Below are 20,353 nucleotides of genomic sequence, written 5' to 3' on the forward strand. Positions count from 1 at the left end.
TCTTCTCCCATCTTTGATTTGTATGTTACTTTACTTGTGGCTCCCTTTTCCATTTTTTTGTTTTTGTTTTGTAACATTCCATATTACCTTACTTTCATTTTCTACATTTTTTTTTCTGCAAGCAGTATCCTCCTGTATAATTTTTCATACCAGTGATAGCAATCTAGGAACCACGGATTAGTTTAGTGATTTGGTAAAGAACTGAGAAATTTAAGTCTCTGAGAGGACTTTCTAATACCTGTTGGGGCTGGTTTAAGGCCCAAGCAACACAATCTGCTGCTTGGGTCACGAAGCTGAGAGGGGTACCAGAGGTGCCTCATCTGTAAGATTTCTATACAGGACATATCACAATTAGTAGTGGCTGCTTTGGGCACCATGCTGAGAGGGGTTCACATATTGGCCCTGAATACCTGCAGTTATCCATCTGCTTTCCTTAGGTGCTGCTGTAGAAAAAGCAGCTCCAATACCATTATCAGATGATCCGTAGATGAATAAATAAATATAAAGTTATTATTTACTTTCGCTCACAGGTACTTATCTTATTTGAGTGTTTATTCTGTTCTGTGACTCAAGTCTAAATATATATGTATATATTACAGGCCTTCTACAAGAGAACCGTTGCTAGAGGAATCAGTTGAAGATGATGATAAGAAGATTTTAAGCAGTAGTGAAGAAGATGATGGTCTGGAAGAAGATGAGGAGTACATTGATGAGGATGAAACACCAGAAGTAAAGTCTGATGTGAAAGTGCCTTTCAAAGAGTACATTACGATACAAAGAAGTCGGCCAGTCACAGCCCCCACAGATGATACAGAGCAGTCAGGCTACCAACAGCCAAGCTCGGATGTGCAAGAATATTCGTCACCTCAAAGAACTAGATTGACAACTACACCTATTACAGAAAGTAGCTCTCCAAGGTGTTTACTTGGTCACTAATCTTTTATCCATATTAACATTAATGTCTACTGCTTTCCTGACATCTTGATTTTCCCCTTACAGATATACAATATGTATAAAGTCAAAGTTTAAGTTCAGTGAACAAGGCTGGGTAGATTGACTCTTCAAAAAGGCAGGGACATGTCTCATATGGTGTGGTAATTATGGACAAGTGCCTCTAATAGTTTGCAGCATGCTTTTTTGGCATATTCATTGCTCCCAATTATTTTCTGGAACTCTGAGGTCAGCAAAGCAGTGGGATTATCCTGTATTGTGCCTCTCTGTCTCAGTACTGGAGATGTGATGCAGCTGGCAATGTTCTACTGCTGAAGCTCTACAAATCCAATGTTTTTGTACAATAGCTCAGTTACAGCACAGTTTCTAGGCAGCTGATGTGTTAGTTCCCCATGTCTCAACTACTATATTTGGCTTCTGTTATTCTATGACTTAGCATCTGTCAAGTAATTTGGTAATGATATTCATATATTGCTGCTCTGTCCAATTTGATGACCATTTACATTAAATAAAACTTTTTTTTTACTTTCCTTTACACTTCTTCATATATTGTCTGACATAAACCATTTGTGAAAGTGGTCCTGCCATGTGCAGTCCAAGCAACATTCATTATTCATTGTTTTACATTGGTGTTAATACCAATAAATTTTCTATCAAAATTATTAGCAATGATTAGACTCTTTTTGAATCCAAAACTGTATCACCTGATGACTGCAAAGGCTGAACCTGAGCAATTGCTTCACTCACTATGGACTTCAGCTCTTTCCTTGATACTAATTTATGGGCAAAGTATAGCTTGGAGTTCTCTCTCCAAAACCTCAAACATTTCCTTCATCCTGAACATTGCTGACCTAATTCTATATTTTCTCATAAAAATTTTTAGTTCAATTTTTAAAGTATACCTTATCATTTTTTCTCACTTCTCTTGCCTAGTTTCTTTTACCACATTCCACGACTCTTTCATGTACCTGCTCCCTTAATTAATTATCTCAGCTTACCTTACCTCCAGTACCATGTAATTGGTTCATGTAGGACTCAACTGCTATTACTGGCAACCTTTCCATTGCCCAGTCTATGTTTCTGCTATAACTTTACCTAATTTCCTTTTCTCACCTATATGTGGACTTTTCAGTAGCTTTCTGTTTCCTTTCCTGCATCATTTAACATCTTGTGGTCCGACCATCACCATCTCAATCATAATTTATTTGATTCTTTTCTGCTTCACACTGCTATAACTTCCTTGATTGCTGTGTGGTTCTTTAGTGGATACAGGAGCAAGGAACCGATGCTCTTCACAAACAGAGAATCAGATATTAATTTATTCTACATCCAATATTAAATAGTGAAAATAATACATAAATATTAAATAGTAAAAATATTACATAACTTTGTTGCGTAGTTGCAGTGTCAGTTCCAAACAGTAGCTTTGAATGTTGAAATATATACAGATACAAAAGATTTATAAATCTATCACTCTTCAAAACGATTTCTATTCAGAATATATCAAGCCCTGGCCACTATGAAAGTCTGTAAATGTTATTCAACTGGCAAACATACAATATGTGGCTTAGTGCATAAAAGTTCGAACTCAAGTACACTCATCACTGGAGCTCCAGAGAGGGAATGCTGGCATCTCATTGATAGTGGCATAATTATTCATGACAGTGCCCTCATTCTGTGGTGGCAGCTGTAGGAAATGGGGTGGCATAACTGGTGGTGTGTATATTTGAAAGTGCGGCCAAATGGATGGTGTCCGATAATGCACACATGTTGAAGGTTGTATTTTTCTTCAGAACTGACAGTGTGCCCGTTCCATCACTGCTAATTTCATCTTTCAACTTGTGGTGTATGTTAGTTTTTTTTAAAAAAAACCTTCCTTCATTTCAAGGGATGTTGGTCCTGGTGATTTAATGTTAAAGGATGTGCCTGGAAACTGAGAGACTGTGGGATTAAATCATGGTTGGACCACAGACATTTTCAGCTTGGCTTTATTCTAACCTTACCTCAATGAACTGTAGGTCCCCTTTCACTGGCTAAATAGTTAGGGTATTTTAGGGACCAGTACATTGACACAATGAAGTCCAGTTCAAAGACTTGAACCTGACTGTTGAGCCACACAAAATTTTAAAAAAAATATAGAGTTCATGGCTAGATTCATTAACTCAGTAGTATTAAAGGAAGAGGTTATCCAGCACTTTTATATATTGATTGTTGTTGTCTGAAATTTGGTGACAATCATTAGAAAGAGAGTGTTGCAATAGACTGCAACAGATACCATGAGAAGAAGGATACATTCATTCAAATGCAATTGGCTGAGATGGCAAAATCTTTTATGCAGCACTCATGTTGCATTATTGAAGATAATGAACTACATGTCACACTAGATGCTGACACTTTGTTTTTCACTATAATGGCAGGAATATTAAGCCAATAGCCGGCCGCGGTGGTCTAGCGGTTCTAGGCGCTCAGTCCGGAACCGTGCGACTGCTACGGTCACAGGTTCGAATCCTGCCTCGGGCATGGATGTTTGTGACGTCCTTAGGTTAGTTCGGTTTAAGTAGTTCTAAGTCTAGGGGACTGATGACCACAGATGTTAAGTCCCATAGTGCTGAGAGCCATTTGAACCATTTTATTAAGCCAATAAAAGGAATTCTAAACCTTTTAGTTATTTTTAAAACAGAACAATTACTTTACTGTGCTTAAAGTATATTTGTATATTTGAATTCAGTTGTTATTTACAATTTTTGCAAGTCAGAAAACAACAAAAAAATATGTAAAAATATTACAAAATTATTCAGGTAATTATCATTCAGTGGAGCTTCATGCTGTTGAGCACAACTTGCTTGATTTCAATGGCTGCTTCACAACCTGTGCCATCTGAATGCTTCCCCTAGCACCAGATTTTCCAAAATATGTGGAGAGGAGTTACACACATAACAGTTCCTTTGTTTCTGTAATCCTGCTGGGTTCATTCTCTGCTATCCCCTGTATCCACACCCTCAACCTAACAGTCTCTCCTTTGTCTGTTCCATCACCCCCACCCAATCAACTCCACAATGCCATCATGATCGTACACTGCACTAATTCACCTGCACCCTTGCGTCATATTCCTGTGCCGTGCACATGCTGCTGCCTCCCTCCGACTTGTCAGCCACCCTTCCCAAACCCTCTTTCCTCCCTCTTTTCTCCCTTCACCCACTCTACCTGACGCAATCCAAGTACATGTTTCAAGATACTGTCCTCAGTCATGACGTAGTCAGTGTGTGTGTGTGTGTGTGTGTGTGTGTGCGCGCGCGCGCGCGCGCGCACCCGCATGCATGTGTGTGCGCACGCGCGTGTGTGTATGGCATGCGCAAAAAAGGATTAATCCAAAAGCCAGTGAAGTTTCCATTCTGTTTTGTGTACCTGTTGATCACTAAACACCTCCACTACTTGGTAAGTTGCCACCTTCACTCCTAAATTAGATACAGTCTGTTAGAAATTTTCATGTGTTTCCTTTTATTATTTTTATTGTTTCTCAGAATTCCTGTCTTTTTGTCAGGATACTGTTTATATCAGCAACTGTGTGCCTTTTTTTACTTTATGTGTGAAACATTACATGTATAAAAATTTCAGTTTTGATACTTACACAGTACTTAAAATTTTCAGATATGTCACCATCAGTAGAGTCAGATCTACCACAGAATCGAACACAATCAATTTTGAAGATGGGAGTAACAGGGATATTAGCTCTCTTCTGAATTCAGATGATAGCACAGCTGCTGGAAGACTTGAGCAAATACAGTCAAACGTTCAGACTACAACACCTTTTACACCACCAAATACAGCTTCTGATGAGCTCAAAGTGCAAAATAGACAGAATTATTTCCAGCATTCCACAAAACGTGCTAATATTCTGACAACCTCAAGCCCAGCTATATTTGAGTCAGCCGAGCAAACCACCAAGTTTGCTGAAGAGGATGGCAACATCCCTGTTAGTTCAGATAATCCAGTAAGTGCTTTTAGTGCAACAGTTTCCAGTACAGAAGAGTCAACTACAAAATCATTCAGGCAGTTCAAAGTGAGGCCCACTGTGGTTACGACAACCCTTGTCCCAGACACTTCTTCAGAAACTACAACAAGGACGAGGATCAGACCTGGCTCAGATAGGAGGAGATTTCGTCCCAAAGCTGAAACTACAACGAGTTCTTCAGAGTCATCAATAGAGTCCACTGAGACAGTGAAGGGCCAACAAAGAAGGTTTCAACTGAAGACAGAAGCGACCACAGTTTCTGAGGCTACAGAGAAACCTAGACCTAGATTTCGTCCTAAGTCTGAAACTACGACAGGTGCTCCAACCACAGAAAATAGGAGGAGACCACAAAATATCTCAGAAACAGGCACTGAAGAAAATTCAGACACTCTAAGAAGTTCACAAAGTAAAACAGAAATTTCTGAAGAAGGTGTGACAGAAAGATTGAGACGATTCCGTCCCAGAACTGAATCTTCTCGCGAGACTGAAGTAGATGCAGATGTGTCTCAGGGGAGCACAACTACTGAACAGCTGACATCTGTCCCTGGAGGAGCACTCAAGCCCAAGTTGTCAAGCTCACAAGCTACTGCTGCCACGGAGTCACTAGGGCTAGGTGTTACTTCAGCGAATACTGCAGAAACATCAAAAAAGAGAGAGAACAATAACATTTTACAAGATGATGAATCTCTGTCATCATCATCATTATCATCATCATCATCTACCATAAAAACTACTAGTCCTACTGCAGATGAAGAAAGTACTGAAAGGTCTGCAGAACATGAAGTCATATCAACATCTCATATTTCGACAGAGAAAGTAATGACTATACCAGGCACAAAAGACCCAGCAACAGATTACTCCTCTAGGTACAGAGATTTCAGTACAGTCCCTCCTACAGATCTGCTGTCAACCTTACAGTATTCAACAGTGGATGAAAAGGAACCTGTTCTCAGTACTTCGCAACACTTACTGCAGACTGGAATAGCGGAAGTTACTTCTAGCCAAGCTTTTAGTACTACTGAGACAGTTTCAGAATACTCCAGGAGCACTAGTGACAGAGGAAGTGACACAGAAAAAACATCAGTTCCAGCTTCAGTAAGTATAGCTCTGAATGGTCAATTTCTTTTCAATAAAAATAATTTGGGGTTTTTAAAATATAATGCTATTATTATGATGATAGTCAGATTGATGTCTTATAGTAATATAAACTGAATACAAACTTAAGAAGTTACAGTATGCTGCAACTGAGATATGTTGCAAAGATAAGGTACCTATCTGTGTGTGTTGTTTCCTAATTACATCTCTGTGTGTTCCATAACTTTTATGTAAGGAATGAAAGTCAGTATCATACCAAAATTTAGCTTAAAGTAGCTTTTTCCTACATGGTTCTACAGAATCCTGAATGCTGTAATTCTGTCTGAAAAGTAGGGGCATGTGGCAGAGGAGATTTATGGTGAGGGGGAGGGGAGGACAAAGATGACGTGAGAAGTATTCATCACATCCTGGGAAGTCTCAGGCTGCACTTGAACTTTTGACCGTCTCACAGTCTAGTGACATTTGTTGATACTTCCTCCATGACAGATCTTATCAGTGTAACTTATTCTTACAATCACAATTACATTTCAGTCTAATTCCCTATGTTTCATTTGATTTATCAGCATTTTGTTCCTACTTAATTTTGTTGTTTCATCTGAATGTTCACAACTTGCTTTTGAACTGATTAAATGTGGTAATCTAGTTTATGAACAGAGATCAAAATGTTCATTTACAACCCATAATTATTTACATATAACAGAGCATACTCTTTTAACATGTAGGCTACTTAAGCAGAAAATACTCTACCTGAAAACAATCTTGTGGTCCAAATTGAAATTTTGGTGACTGTAACTTACCATCATCATCATCATCATCTTCAATTCAAGGATTAGGCTGTTGCCTGTTTGGAACTCAAAACAAAATTATTTTCATATTTTTTGAGTCCTTCCAATATCTCCTTCCTCACTTGGCTTGTTGTTCAGGATCTTGTGGGGAATTCTGTGACCTGGCATCCTCATGAGCTGTTGTCTCCAATATTCATAATACTTTTGAATTTTTTCATTCATATTGAAAATACTTAGTTCTGCTCTAATATCTTCATTTTTGATCATGTCTCTACTTCATCTTTTAAAGGAACATCATCTCTGCTTTTAGAATTTTATTTTATTGTTTTTTCTTTGTAGTAACCCAGGAACCACCATCATTTTATAGAATTTCATGATGGTCTGTTTTTGTACTTTATGGCCCAATCTTGTGCTAATGGTATCACAGACAGCTTGAAAGTTGTGCGTCTGGTTTGAGTGCTTTAATGAAGTCCAGAGCTGTGCTGGTAGTAGCATAGCTACTGGCAGGGTCACCCAAGCTGAAGTCGTCTTGACTGAGGAGGCAGACAGAGAGTGTCCCAAAACATAGGACCAACCAAGGTGGCACAGTGGTTAGCATATTGGGCTCGCAATTGGGAGGACAATGGTTTAAACCCATGTCCAGCCATCCCGATGTAGCTTTTCAGTGATTTCCCTAAATTGCTTCCAACAAATGGCACGATGGTTCCTTTGAAAGGACAGGGCTGACTTCATTCCCTAATCTGGTGGGACCGATGACTTCGCTACTTGGTCCCCTTCTCCAAATCAACCAACCAACCAAAAAGTAAGGCAGGGAGGGCTCTAGAGGTGTAGTGAAGCCACCTTCCCTAAGGGAGACGCCCCAATACAAAATCAGGCAGGTCGCGATGCCTAGACTGGACCATAATAGTACAGAAAATTGAATTGCGTGGGGCACAGGTCTTAGACACCATTAGCGTTCAATAAAACAATCTTGTCAATCATATTTCCAAACAGACTACTGCTGCTTGCCAAACATGAACACTGTCGGTTTATAATTTATATTAAGAACAGCTACCAGCCACATGTACGGTTTAAAAAGGTTTATTATCTTCAGACCATGACCGGTTTTGGATTTTTCTTTACAAATCCATCTTCAGATGGCAGATTACAAGCATTCTTAGTTGGACCTAGTTTTGTTTGTGTTATTCGTTTGCTGCACTGGGAAAGGAAAAAAATATTTTTGTTGTCATATCAGTAATGGTATTTTTTTTTATTTTTTTAATGAAAGATTTACTTCTTTTACAAGATCTAATTGCTCATGAGATGGTTTTTATAAACATTAGTAAACTTGCAGGTTAGTGTACTTACGAGCTGTGTAGTTCTGCCTGACAAAATATTCGTGCATTTATGTTTTTGAACGCAAGCTTAATACACTTTGCAATATGCACTATGTGAGTGCTATTCCAGTCAATGGACCTCACTTTCAACCTCATCATCTTAATTACACACGCAGCACACACGAATAACATTTACAAAACGTGGCCCAGCTTCACATTACAAATGAGAACAATATTTGCAAAGAGCTTACAGTCATAACGATGTTAACTTACAGATGCTGTATAGTCAATATGGGTACAGTAAAATATCTCTTTGATATTGTATGAAATTAATCTAAAACAGGATAAATAAAATTACATACAAATGAAATTACAAACATTATATGTAGTACAGAATTACTGTATGTTACTAATTAGTTGTTACAATAGTAGGAGATAAATTCTAATATATGACATAAAATGCAATGCACATGTTTTCATTATGCAATTTTTTTTCCATGACATATAAGCAGTTTTTGGGACCCGTATACTAAATGTTTTTGATGGAATATTAGGCTTAAGTTATTTTAAAAAAGTGAAAGCTTCTTCAAAGTTATTTAGGAAGGGGGTGTTAACTGACTCTGTCTGTTCATTCAAAATGAGATCAGGGAACCTATTTTTATGTGTATGAATCTCAATCTCCTCTAGGAGATTCAATGTGAAACCTTTGTCTTTGAGGTGTAATATCTGCAGATTGTTTTCTATATTCTCAACTGTATGATTGTTTTCTGCAAGATGGGTGGCAAAAGCAGATTTTCTTAGGTTTTTCAGATGTAGGGCATCAAGGTGTTCCTTGAATCTTGTTTCAAAAGCTCTACCTGTTTGGCCAATGTAGAATTTAGGACAGTTGTTACACTTGAGTTTATAAATTCCAGATCTTTTGTGGGGTATGCTATTGTGTGGGAGTGAGTGTATGACTCTTTGATGAAGTTTGTTATTGGTAGAGAAACTGATTTTGACATTCTTCTTCTTGAATAAGTTGGAAATTTTATATGAAAGTGGGCCTATATATGGTAGGGCTACATATTTTACTGATGTATTGTCTTTCATAGTTATTGTGGCTGTTGCTTGTTGCAAAGACTTATTGCTAGCAATTTTTACTTTAGTTTTTTGAGAGAGTGTGTCTATGATTGAAGCATCAGAGCCATTATTTTGGGCAATTGATTTGATTATGCTGATTTCTTTGTGCTGTTCAGTGGGGGTAAGGGGGACTTTATGCATACGATGTAGCATTGACCGGAAATTAGCCATCTTATGTTGGTTCGGGTGGCAGGATGTGTTACTGATGGTAACATCTGTGGTTGTTGGTTTTCGAAAGATACCAAAATGGTGTTTATTATGTATGTTTGATATTTTGAGATCCAGAAAATTGATGCTATTATTTATTTCAGGCTCCACTGTAAATTTGATGTTGTTGTGTAATTTGCTCAGGTCTTCAGCTAAGGCATCAATTTCGCTGCTGTTACCATCAAAAAGTAATAGAGTATCATCTATGTATCTCTTGTAGTAAATTATTTTACTGTTCATTTGGTTATTGGATGAGAAGAACTTTTGCTTAAGTTGGTTAATGTAAATATCGGCTAATAATCCAGCAAGACTGCTACCCATTGCAAGGCCATCATTTTGTTTATAGACTTTATTATTGAAGGTGAAGTAATTATTAGACAAAATGAGTATGAGGATCTCTATTAACTCATATATTTCTGGTAGATTGATCTTTTTGTGTTTTAAAAGGTTACTTTTTATTATGTTAATTGTTTCATCTACTGGGATGTTAGTGTATAGGTTTACAATATCTAATGAGGCAAATCTAGCTGTTGGTAGTATGTGGATGTCTTTGATATGTTCTATAAGGTCCACTGTGTTTTTAACTGTATAACTATGTTCGAACATGTAGTAAGTGGTAAGGAGATCCTTCAATTTTCTGCTTATGTAGTATGCTGGGCTGTTTCTTGAGTTCACAACAGGGCGTATGGGGGAATTTTCTTTGTGGATCTTAGGCTGTGACCGAAGTTTCGGTGCAGTTGGATTCATGGTAATGCAGTCCCGAACTTCATCAAAGAGTCATACACTCACTCCCACACAATAGCATACCCCACAAAAGATCTGGAATTTATAAACTCAAGTGTAACAACTGTCCTAAATTCTACATTGGCCAAACAGGTAGAGCTTTTGAAACAAGATTCAAGGAACACCTTGATGCCCTACGTCTGAAAAACCTAAGAAAATCTGCTTTTGCCACCCATCTTGCAGAAAACAATCATACAGTTGAGAATATAGAAAACAATCTGCAGATATTACACCTCAAAGACAAAGGTTTCACATTGAATCTCCTAGAGGAGATTGAGATTCATACACATAAAAATAGGTTCCCTGATCTCATTTTGAATGAACAGACAGAGTCAGTTAACACCCCCTTCCTAAATAACTTTGAAGAAGCTTTCACTTTTTTACAATAACTTAAGCCTAATATTCCATCAAAAACATTTAGTATACGGGTCCCAAAAACTGCTTATATGTCATGGAAAAAAAATTGCATAATGAAAACATGTGCATTGCATTTTGTGTCATATATTAGAATTTATCTCCTACTATTGTAACAACTAATTAGTAACATACAGTAATTCTGTACTACATATAATGTTTGTAATTTCATTTGTATGTAATTTTATTTATCCCATTTTAGATTAATTTCATACAATATCAAAGAGATATTTTACTGTACCCATATTGACTATACAGCATCTGTAAGTTAACATCGTTTTGACTGTAAGCTCTTTGCAAATATTGTTCTCATTTGTAATGTGAAGCTGGGCCACGTTTTGTAAATGTTATTCGTGTGTGCTGCGTGTGTAATTAAGATGATGAGGTTGAAAGTGAGGTCCATTGACTGGAATAGCACTCACATAGTGCATATTGCAAAGTGTATTAAGCTTGCGTTCGAAAACATAAATGCACGAATATTTTGTCAGGCAGAACTACACAGCTCGTAAGTACACTAACCTGCAAGTTTACTAATGTTTATAAAAACCATCTCATGAGCAATTAGATCTTGTAAAAGAAGTAAATCTTTCATTAAAAAAATTAAAAAAAAATACCGTTACTGATATGACAACAAAAATATTTTTTTCCTTTCCCAGTGCAGCAAACGAATGACACAAACAAAACTAGGTCCAACTAAGAATGCTTGTAATCTGCCATCTGAAGATGGATTTGTAAAGAAAAATCCAAAACTGGTCATGGTCTGAAGATAATAAACCTTTTTAAACTATACATGTGGCTGGTAGCTGTTCTTTGTATAAATTATAAACCTTAAGTACAACAGCCACGTTTCTCACCATGTCAACTTTCGACAAAATAGCGATGAACACTGTCTTCTCAGGTACTCATATGTAGGAGGTATAGACTTGTACATCTACTGTCAGTCTTTTTGCAGTAAAGTAGGGGATCCACAAATCATTTCACAGGAACTAACAGTGCCACATACAGAAATAATTAATTGGTAACAATGATACACATAAAGAATATAGATCACAAAACGATGAAATTTTTGTGAGGTTATTAAGCTTATCAGACTGTTTGTATTTAGCCTGCTGGTTACTGGTTTTGGTACACAGTACCATCCTCAGGCCATCCTATGATCGAAAACTTCCAGTACCTACTTAGAACAATAATGCAAGAGAAATTTATAAAATATATTCTCACTGTGATAGCAAAACATATAGATAGCACATTACTCCTGACATACACTCATCATGCTTGCTTCCCTCTGGATGCTCAATTTCTTTTCAATAAAAATAATTTTGTGTTTTTAATATATAATGCTGTTATTATGTTGATGACCAGATCTGTGTTTTATAATGATATAAACCAAATACAAATGGTAAATGTAAACATGGAGACAAGGATTTGCTACTTTGCTTTTGACATTTTATTAAATGGGAACTATTTTATTCTTAGTTTTGTTATATAATTTTTTAATTTCATAACTTATGTTATTTTTTATATATCTTTTACATTGTGTGGCAGAATTTGCATTGACCTTTACTTTTACTATTTGGCACACTTACTTGAGAAGCAAGCATTATGACTGCATGCCAGGGGTAATGGGGTAGGTATACATTTTAAGATTGTGCTCTGTATCATATGTTGCTATCATAACAAAAAAATATTTTGTAAATTTCTCTTGGATTATTATTCAAACTATGTACTGGAACATTTTGGTCCTGGGATGGCTTGAAGATGGTACTATGTACTGAAACCAGTAACCAGTAGGCAGTAGGCTAAATACAAAATTGCGACTACAGACTAAAGCATATATATTTCTTATCAGAATGTGATGTATAATGAAACTGGAATGGCACAGCTAATTTTTCATCGAATGTGTTATACATATTATGTTCAGCAAATTATTTATAAATTGCCACATTGAAATGTTCTACTTGCTGTTCTGTATGAAACCAAATAACACAGAGTGAAGAATAATATTGTGCCTTTACCATATGTAAATTCTTATTACAAGTTACTTCATATAAAACTGGGAAACTGGAGTGTTACTGTGTACCAGGAGCAGAATGTAATGCTGGTTCCTAGTTTGTATGAGTGAAAGTCAGACATTTCTTTCTACTCCCACCTCCTTTCTCCTCTCATTATTTGGCAGTAAAATTATAAACCAACCTGACCCTGGTAATTTAGGTTTAAAAATTCACCATCTGAGTAAAATGATTGTTGTACCAGGTTGTCTTTCAATTTTCAACCCCCCCTCCCCCTCTTCCTCACCCGCCAGAAGGAGGAATGGAAGAATAGACCAGAAAACTTTAAGTGACACCTTGCAAAAAAAATTAGCTAAAGTAATCAAGAAATATCATGTTATAATATATAGAGATCTAAATGCAAGCATTGGTTATCAGCCAATACCGTAAGTTGTTAACACTTTTGGAGAACAAGAAATTTATGATAATGGATGAGAGCTGAGGCAGTTTGCCACATACAATCAGTTAAAAACAGGCAACTCATTCTTCAGGAAAACTGATTCATATAAATATATGTGGTCAGCTCAAGGCTTAAAATTCATAAGAGGTAACTTTATTAGGAATTCAAAATGAGAAATCAAATACAATATGTAAGAGTTTACAGGGAACTAGACATAGGTCTACATTCAGATCATTTTGTGCTAGTAGGAATTAAAACATCAATAACAAATGGGAAAAATTCTATAAAAAGGGACCCAATTCTTCAGAAGAAATATTCAAAGTATATTTATTGTTGGAGAAAAGAATCAGAAAACTTTACCAACATAGATTACAGCAATATCTACTAAGCACTCTGACAGCTTATCATACAGAGACTGATTTGAATAAAATTAAAGGCTGTGTACAAAACCAGCCTTTCATGCAGTTGGAAGAAAGAATAAATTGATGGTGGCCAGTTATCATGTGCTAGTGTGCTACAGTGCACTGTAAGTATCACACTAAAATTATGCCATTTTTTATGTGTGCCAGAAATTGCACTAAAATTACACAATTTCTCCTTGAATGTGAGCTGGTATACAAATAAAATGGACAGAAAAATGTGTTGTAACTATCTCTGCGATAGCTAGAACCCATTGTCAAGTGCTGACATGACGATCAGCCACACTATGATCAGCTCTGGGAAGGGATGCAGCTATTTTTGACTGTGCATGTTCTGATGTGATGTCACCATTCCAGCACTATGAGTGCTATATTAATCACACCACCAGGCAGTATTTTTCTTTGAAACTGTGTGTAACAAGTTGTGCAAGCATAGAGTATGAGAGATTCTTGAGGAGCAGTTGACATAATGGTACCAGGCCAAGAGGTCATGCACACTGACTGGCAGTTTTCTGGCTCGGGTTAATTCTGTCTACTAACCGTAATTTTTAAAAAATTTAATTTTATTCCTCAAAATATTAAATGATTAATTATAACATTTAATTGTATTTAGGCTGTACAATTTATGTATGTAAAATTAATATATTCAACTTAGTTATGGTTATTACCCTTGTAAGTTAGAAGGGTAGTAACAAGAGAGAGTGTATGAGGAAATTTAGTGTGAAAGTACGAGGTCTATTCAAAAAATTACAGAACTTTGTCCACAGAATTTTTCTACCCTTACCTTTTACTTATTGTGCATGGTCTCCTTTGAAATATACTCTCCTCCACAATTAATACGCTGCTCCCAATACCATTTCCACTTCTAGAAGCAGTCTCGGTATGCCTTTTGCTGGATCATGTGACGTACCATCTGCAAATTTTCTTTTACCTTGTCTATTACTTCAGATCTTCATCCTTTCCATGGGGTTTTCAACTTTGGAAATAAAAAAAGAGTCCGCAGGGGCCAGGTCTGGAGAGTACGGAGAATGCGGCAGCACAGTGATTTCACTTTTTGTGCGATAGTCACACACCAACAGTGATGAATATGTGGGTGCCTTATTGTGATGCAAGAGCCATGAATTATCTTGCCACATTTCAGACTATTTCCTTCTCACATTTTCTTGAAGGCATCGCAATGTGTTCCAATATTACTGCTCATTAACAGTTTATTCCTGTGACATGAATTCATGATGAACTAATCCTTCAAAGTCAAAGAAAACTATCAGCATGGCTTTGACATTTGACCTGACCTGATGACCATTTTTTGATCTTGAAGAACCTTATCCCAACCCATTGTGAAGACTGAACCTTGGTCTTAACATCATAGACCCACATCTCATCACCAGTTATGATTCTCTTAAGGAACATCTCTTTCTAATTTACATAATCACAAAGCTCTTCATGGATTGTGAGGTGAAGGTCTCTCTGGTCTTGACTCATGAGCCATGGGATGAACTTGGTGGCAACACGATGCATTCCTAGATACTGTGTCAGGATTTCATGACATGATCCAACTGAAATGTTACATTCTTCAGCAATCTCTTGGACAATCAGTCTGTGATTGGCATGCACAGTTTCGTTGAGGTTCCTGACATAAGCATCATCAGTAACAGTCGAAGGGTGTCCTGAGTGAGGATCATCTTTAACTTCTGTCTGGCCATTTTTAAACCATGTGAACATTTGTAACACCAAGTACATTTTAAGCACTCATCACCATAGGTTTTCGTCATCATTTGGTGTGTCTCTGTAAAGGTTTTCTTGAGTTTCACACAAAATTAAATGGAGAGGCATTGCTCCTCTAACCTTGCCATATCAAAATTTATAAACTTTACGACACAAGGTTCTACTCAATACAGCAGTGAAACGTAACTAACAAACATACAACAATGAAATTTCTGGCAGTTACACATTAAACACTGGTATATGTACGGATGCAAACCACATTCCACTCCAACACACCATTGGCATGAAATTACAAATGTCCCAGAATTTTTTGGACAGATCTCATCACCCTTTTCCACCAGATCTTTGTAGGAGGAAGTGAGAATTAAAAATCAGGTAGATCTGCTCCAAATGTAAATCTAATAACAGGAAGATGTGGGATGAGGCTCACCAATTTGCCTCAAACCATGTGAGTAGGAGGAGACAGATAGCCCTTTTAGGTTCCTAGAATATTTCCACTGACTGTGCCATAAAATGCTCTGTAATGATTTACACACAGAGTATGAGGGATTTTTGAGAAGCAATTTACATATTGGCTTGGTAGCACTGTGGTCAAGTGCACCGACTTGCAGTTCATCGGCTTGAGTTCGATTCTGGTTGCAACCATAGCTTTTTTTTTCATTTTACTTTATTCCTTGTAATGTTAAATAATTAGTTATAAAATTTGAATATGTTTAAACAGTTCAATTTATATACATAAAATTAATATATTCAATTTAGTTACAATTACTACTCTTGTAAATCAAAAGGCTATAGTCCACCACATTGTCGCACATTGGTAAAATATTGCATGAGCTGCCACTAAAAGAAAATAACAAGAATATGGATATTTAGAACATGGAATTCAGAGATAGAGGAAGCCATGAAAGAAAAAAAAGGCATCAGCTTGTACTACAAACACAACCAAAGAAATGGAGCAGCCTTACAAAAATAAGCAAAATTATATGAAACAAGCACACCAATATTCTTGGGATTAATTGATTACAAACAGTGAAGAGAAAGGCAGAATTTTATGAATAAAATGTTGAAAAACTTAAATCAATCAGAAAGGGACAATGTTAGAATCAGTGTAATCAATAAATAAGAATGGATAAAACATTATAAAAAGTATGGCATAACAAAACTGCTGCAAGAAACAGGGAATATGTGACTCCATGATACAATAAGACATTGAATCAAAAATGTTACATGAGCTGCACCAGTTTTAAAATGTCTAAAAAGCATATGGCTCAGATGGAATATATATTGAACTTATTAAGTATGGAGGGATGTTGTATGAGTTAAGGTGTGGTGTTGATAGGTCGTATCGACCGTGATTAACACCATCTTTGGATTCTTATTGCTCTGCCGAGCCTCCATGTTAGTTTTTAATTCTGTTCTGTATCTCAAGTGGTGTACATGTTTATGACTAACCGTGAATATATCTCTATGTGGAATTTAATAAGGATATTTATTGCATCTGACTGATAATCGTATCCTGTTCCCATAAAGGCTTTTACATTTATTCAATGAACGCTGGTGAAGTTATGAAGTCCCTGCTGGTTGGAAGACTACAGAGGTAATTTCTGCTTTTAAGAAAGGATTAAGGAGTGTATGTGACCGTTACAGAGATATACGTCCTTTAAATACAGTTTATAAAGTTTACACAAAAATGTTTGGTAATTGCTTGAGAGTAACAGGAGATGTATTCCTGCAAAAAGAGCATACTCAATTTAGAAAGGGACACACCCCAAATGATAGTATTTTCAGCATTCTAGAAGTCAAGAAAAATGACAAGAAGCCATTCTAAGAAGGAAGAAGTAAGGAGGATTAGGGTTTAACATCCTGTAGATATCGAGGTCATTAGAGTGCACCAGTCTATAAACACATGTTGCTTTTAGTTATTTGGAGAAAGCTTTTGACTCAGTCATTAGAACCAGACTGTGGACAATAACAGAAGAAAGAGACAATCATAAACTTATATAAAGGTTCCAAAATAATCATAAACAACAGAAGAGATAATGTAAATCAAGGCATCAGACAAGGGTGTAGCTTCTCAATGGCATTCTTTAACAACTACATTGAAGAGCTCATAAAAAATTTTAAGAATGAAGCATATGAAGCTATCATCTGAACTCTATGCTATACGCAGATGATGTAGTCTTAATACAGAAATGAAACAAACGTACAAAATTTGGTGTGTCAGTGTAGACAAGTGTAATGTGCTGCGAATACATAGAAAGAAAGATCCTTTATCATTTAGCTACAATAAGGCAGGTCAGCAACTGGAAGCAGTTAATTCCATAAATTATCTGGGAGTAGGCATTAGGAGTGATTTAAAATGGAATGACCATTTCCGTTGGTAAAGCAGATGCTAGACTGAGATTCATTAGAAGAATCCTAAGGAAATGCAAGCCGAAAACAAAGGAAGTAGGTTACAGTACACTTGTTTGCCCACTGCTTGAATACTGCTCACCAGTGTGGGATCCATACCAGATAGGGTCGATAGAAGAGATAGAGAAGATCCAATGGAGAGCAGCATGCTTCATTACAGGATCATTTAGTAATTTCGAAAGCATTATGGAGATGATAGATAAACTCCAGTGGAAGACTCTGCAAGAGAGATGCTCAGTAGCTCGGTACGGGCTTTTGTTGAAGTTTCAAGAACATACCTTCACCAAGTAGTCAAGCAGTATATTGCTCCCTCCTATGTATATCTTGCAAAGAGACCATGAGGATAAAATCAGAGAGATTAGAGCCCACACAGAGACATACCGCGAATCTTTCTTTCCACGAACAATACGGGACTGGAATAGAAGGGACGACCGATAGAGGTACTCAAAGTACCCTCCGCCACACACCGTCAGGTGGCTTGTGGAGTGTGGATGCAGATGTAGACGTAGATTATACAAACTGGGAAGGCAATGCTACATCCTGAATGTATCCACCATTAAAACTAAAGTTACAGCTCACTGTGGAAAACTAGTCCAGTTAAAAATTGCTATTGAAGATGGAGCACTGGAACTAGTCTCCTGTTTTAGATATTTAGCATGAAACATTAACTTAAATAACCATCATGTTATACAGAATAAAACTGATATATTTCAGCATACATGTGGAACTACATATAAAATATTAAAGAACAACTTGAGGAAAGACTCAAAATTAAGTTTTAAAAAACAGTGACGGTCCCTGTCATGCTTTATGGCAGTGAATCTTTCTTTCTTTTTCTTTTCTTTTTTTTTTTTTTTTAAAAAAAAATAGACAATAACACACATTCTGTTGAAATGAAACTTTTAAAATTTTTCCATGGTTACTTCTTACAAGAAATGGGAATATATGAGAGGAATTAGAAATGTTTTACTCAAATGACAAAGTGGAAGAATATAGGGAGAAACAGAGGCAAAACATTAAATGTATGGAAAAAGATAGAATTGCTGTCATTGCAAATGCAAGCCCCCAGGAAATAGAAATGTTGAAAGATTGAGAAAAAGATCATTTTAAAAATGTGAAGTCAGAACAGGCATATTGTGTAAGCCTTGAAGTAATGAAGAAGAAGAAAAAATTTGATATTTGAAGGGCAAGGATTTTGTTAAGTGGAGCTGTACAGGTAATACATTATGAGTTTCGTACAACATGACTTTTGATTACTGTTGTTAGAGCACTGAAAACTTTTATGTCCAACTAATTTACTCTTTTCTACACAAGAGTGAAGTTTTTTTTTTTCCATTGCTGTGCAAGTCCTCTTTTGAACCCTCTATGCCAACCACTGGTAAGAGAAGTTGCAATGAAGCTGGTGTCATCAAAGATTAAAGTAATTTATGTCTGAGATGCTTATAAGACAGGAACTGTTCCATAAGATTCCATGATAGTGCACTATGTAATTGGATAGCTAAAAAATCTGCTTACCAAGTGGTGGCACAAGAACCCACATATAAAAGGTATTACATATGCAATCTTTCAGAGCCAGTGGCTCCTTCATGATTGTACACTGTATGACGTGATGATACATTGATGGCGAAATGTGTCTGCAAATAGTGCACAGTGCAGACTGGGAAAGAAACGTGCTTGCAGACAATTGAATCAGTCTCTCACTTCATTGTCTGTCAGAGTTCTCCAAAGCTTCCCAAAGATGCACTTCTTCCCAGTTCCATTGGCAGTGTTGAGGTAGTCCAAATAGCAGACAATTTGTTAAAATAACCAGTGTACGTCCCTGTATCTGACAATGTGGCTTCTTTCAAACTGCACATAGCTACTCAAAAGATTGGATGCATATTTGCTACATGCTGTGAGCTTTCATGTAGATTATCACATGTTAGGGTATTTAATACCTTCTCATCTTCTGTCACAAATTTGGAGAAACATAGCTGGCCCTATAAGTCATTAAATGCAGAATCACCACTTGAGCGTAATCATAGACTCAAGAACCTATATAAATGCATGTTGACTTTTCTGTTTCTGTTTCTCAGTTTGCTCACAGCTTTAATATTTATTTATTTATTTATTGTGAGTGAGTCTGTGTGATATACTTTTAGGTTTTTTGTAAGTGTAGATAACTATTACCCAAAAGAAGGGGCAATCTATATTTTTTACAAGCATATTATTTGATCAGTCAGTATGATCTTAAATTAAATTAAGTTATATTAAGTTGAATCCCACTCACAAAGTGTCCTGTCAGAAGGCATCACTTTAAATGTGAACATTTTTGGTTAATCAACACTGTGACTGTTGTTGATACTGATTGGAACAACAAGTTTATCATTACTAGTCATCAGTTATTTACTTCCACAACATGTTTTGGAGGTGTGAACCCCATCATCACATGGATTTATGTAGTTTAATGTGGCATGTGTGTGTTGTGTTACAATTCGGGGTAACCTGTGGCACTGTCTCCAGTGATCACTGCCTCATTTTCCTGTCATATTACATCACAAACACCATCACACTGTGTGCGCACATGCCCTTTTTATGTCGTGTTAATGTGACATACAACATCACACATGGTGGTGGTGTATGTGAAGTAACATGACAAGAAAGGGAACCTGTGATCACAGGAGATAC

General features: G+C 36.7%; 1 protein-coding gene across 1 annotated transcript in view; it reads left to right on the forward strand.

Annotated features, from left to right (window-relative positions):
• The window catches only part of LOC126470879 (serine-rich adhesin for platelets), a 479,197-nt gene that overhangs the window by 420,205 nt on the left and 38,639 nt on the right, over nucleotides 1-20,353 (forward strand). The window contains exons 15-16 of the mRNA XM_050098901.1: nucleotides 600-917; nucleotides 4,600-6,058. Of these exons, the coding sequence (XP_049954858.1) occupies nucleotides 600-917; nucleotides 4,600-6,058 (1,777 nt within the window). The remainder of the gene's footprint in view (nucleotides 1-599; nucleotides 918-4,599; nucleotides 6,059-20,353) is intronic.

This window comes from Schistocerca serialis, chromosome 3, assembly GCF_023864345.2.
Source record: "Schistocerca serialis cubense isolate TAMUIC-IGC-003099 chromosome 3, iqSchSeri2.2, whole genome shotgun sequence".
Taxonomy (NCBI): domain Eukaryota; kingdom Metazoa; phylum Arthropoda; class Insecta; order Orthoptera; family Acrididae; genus Schistocerca; species Schistocerca serialis.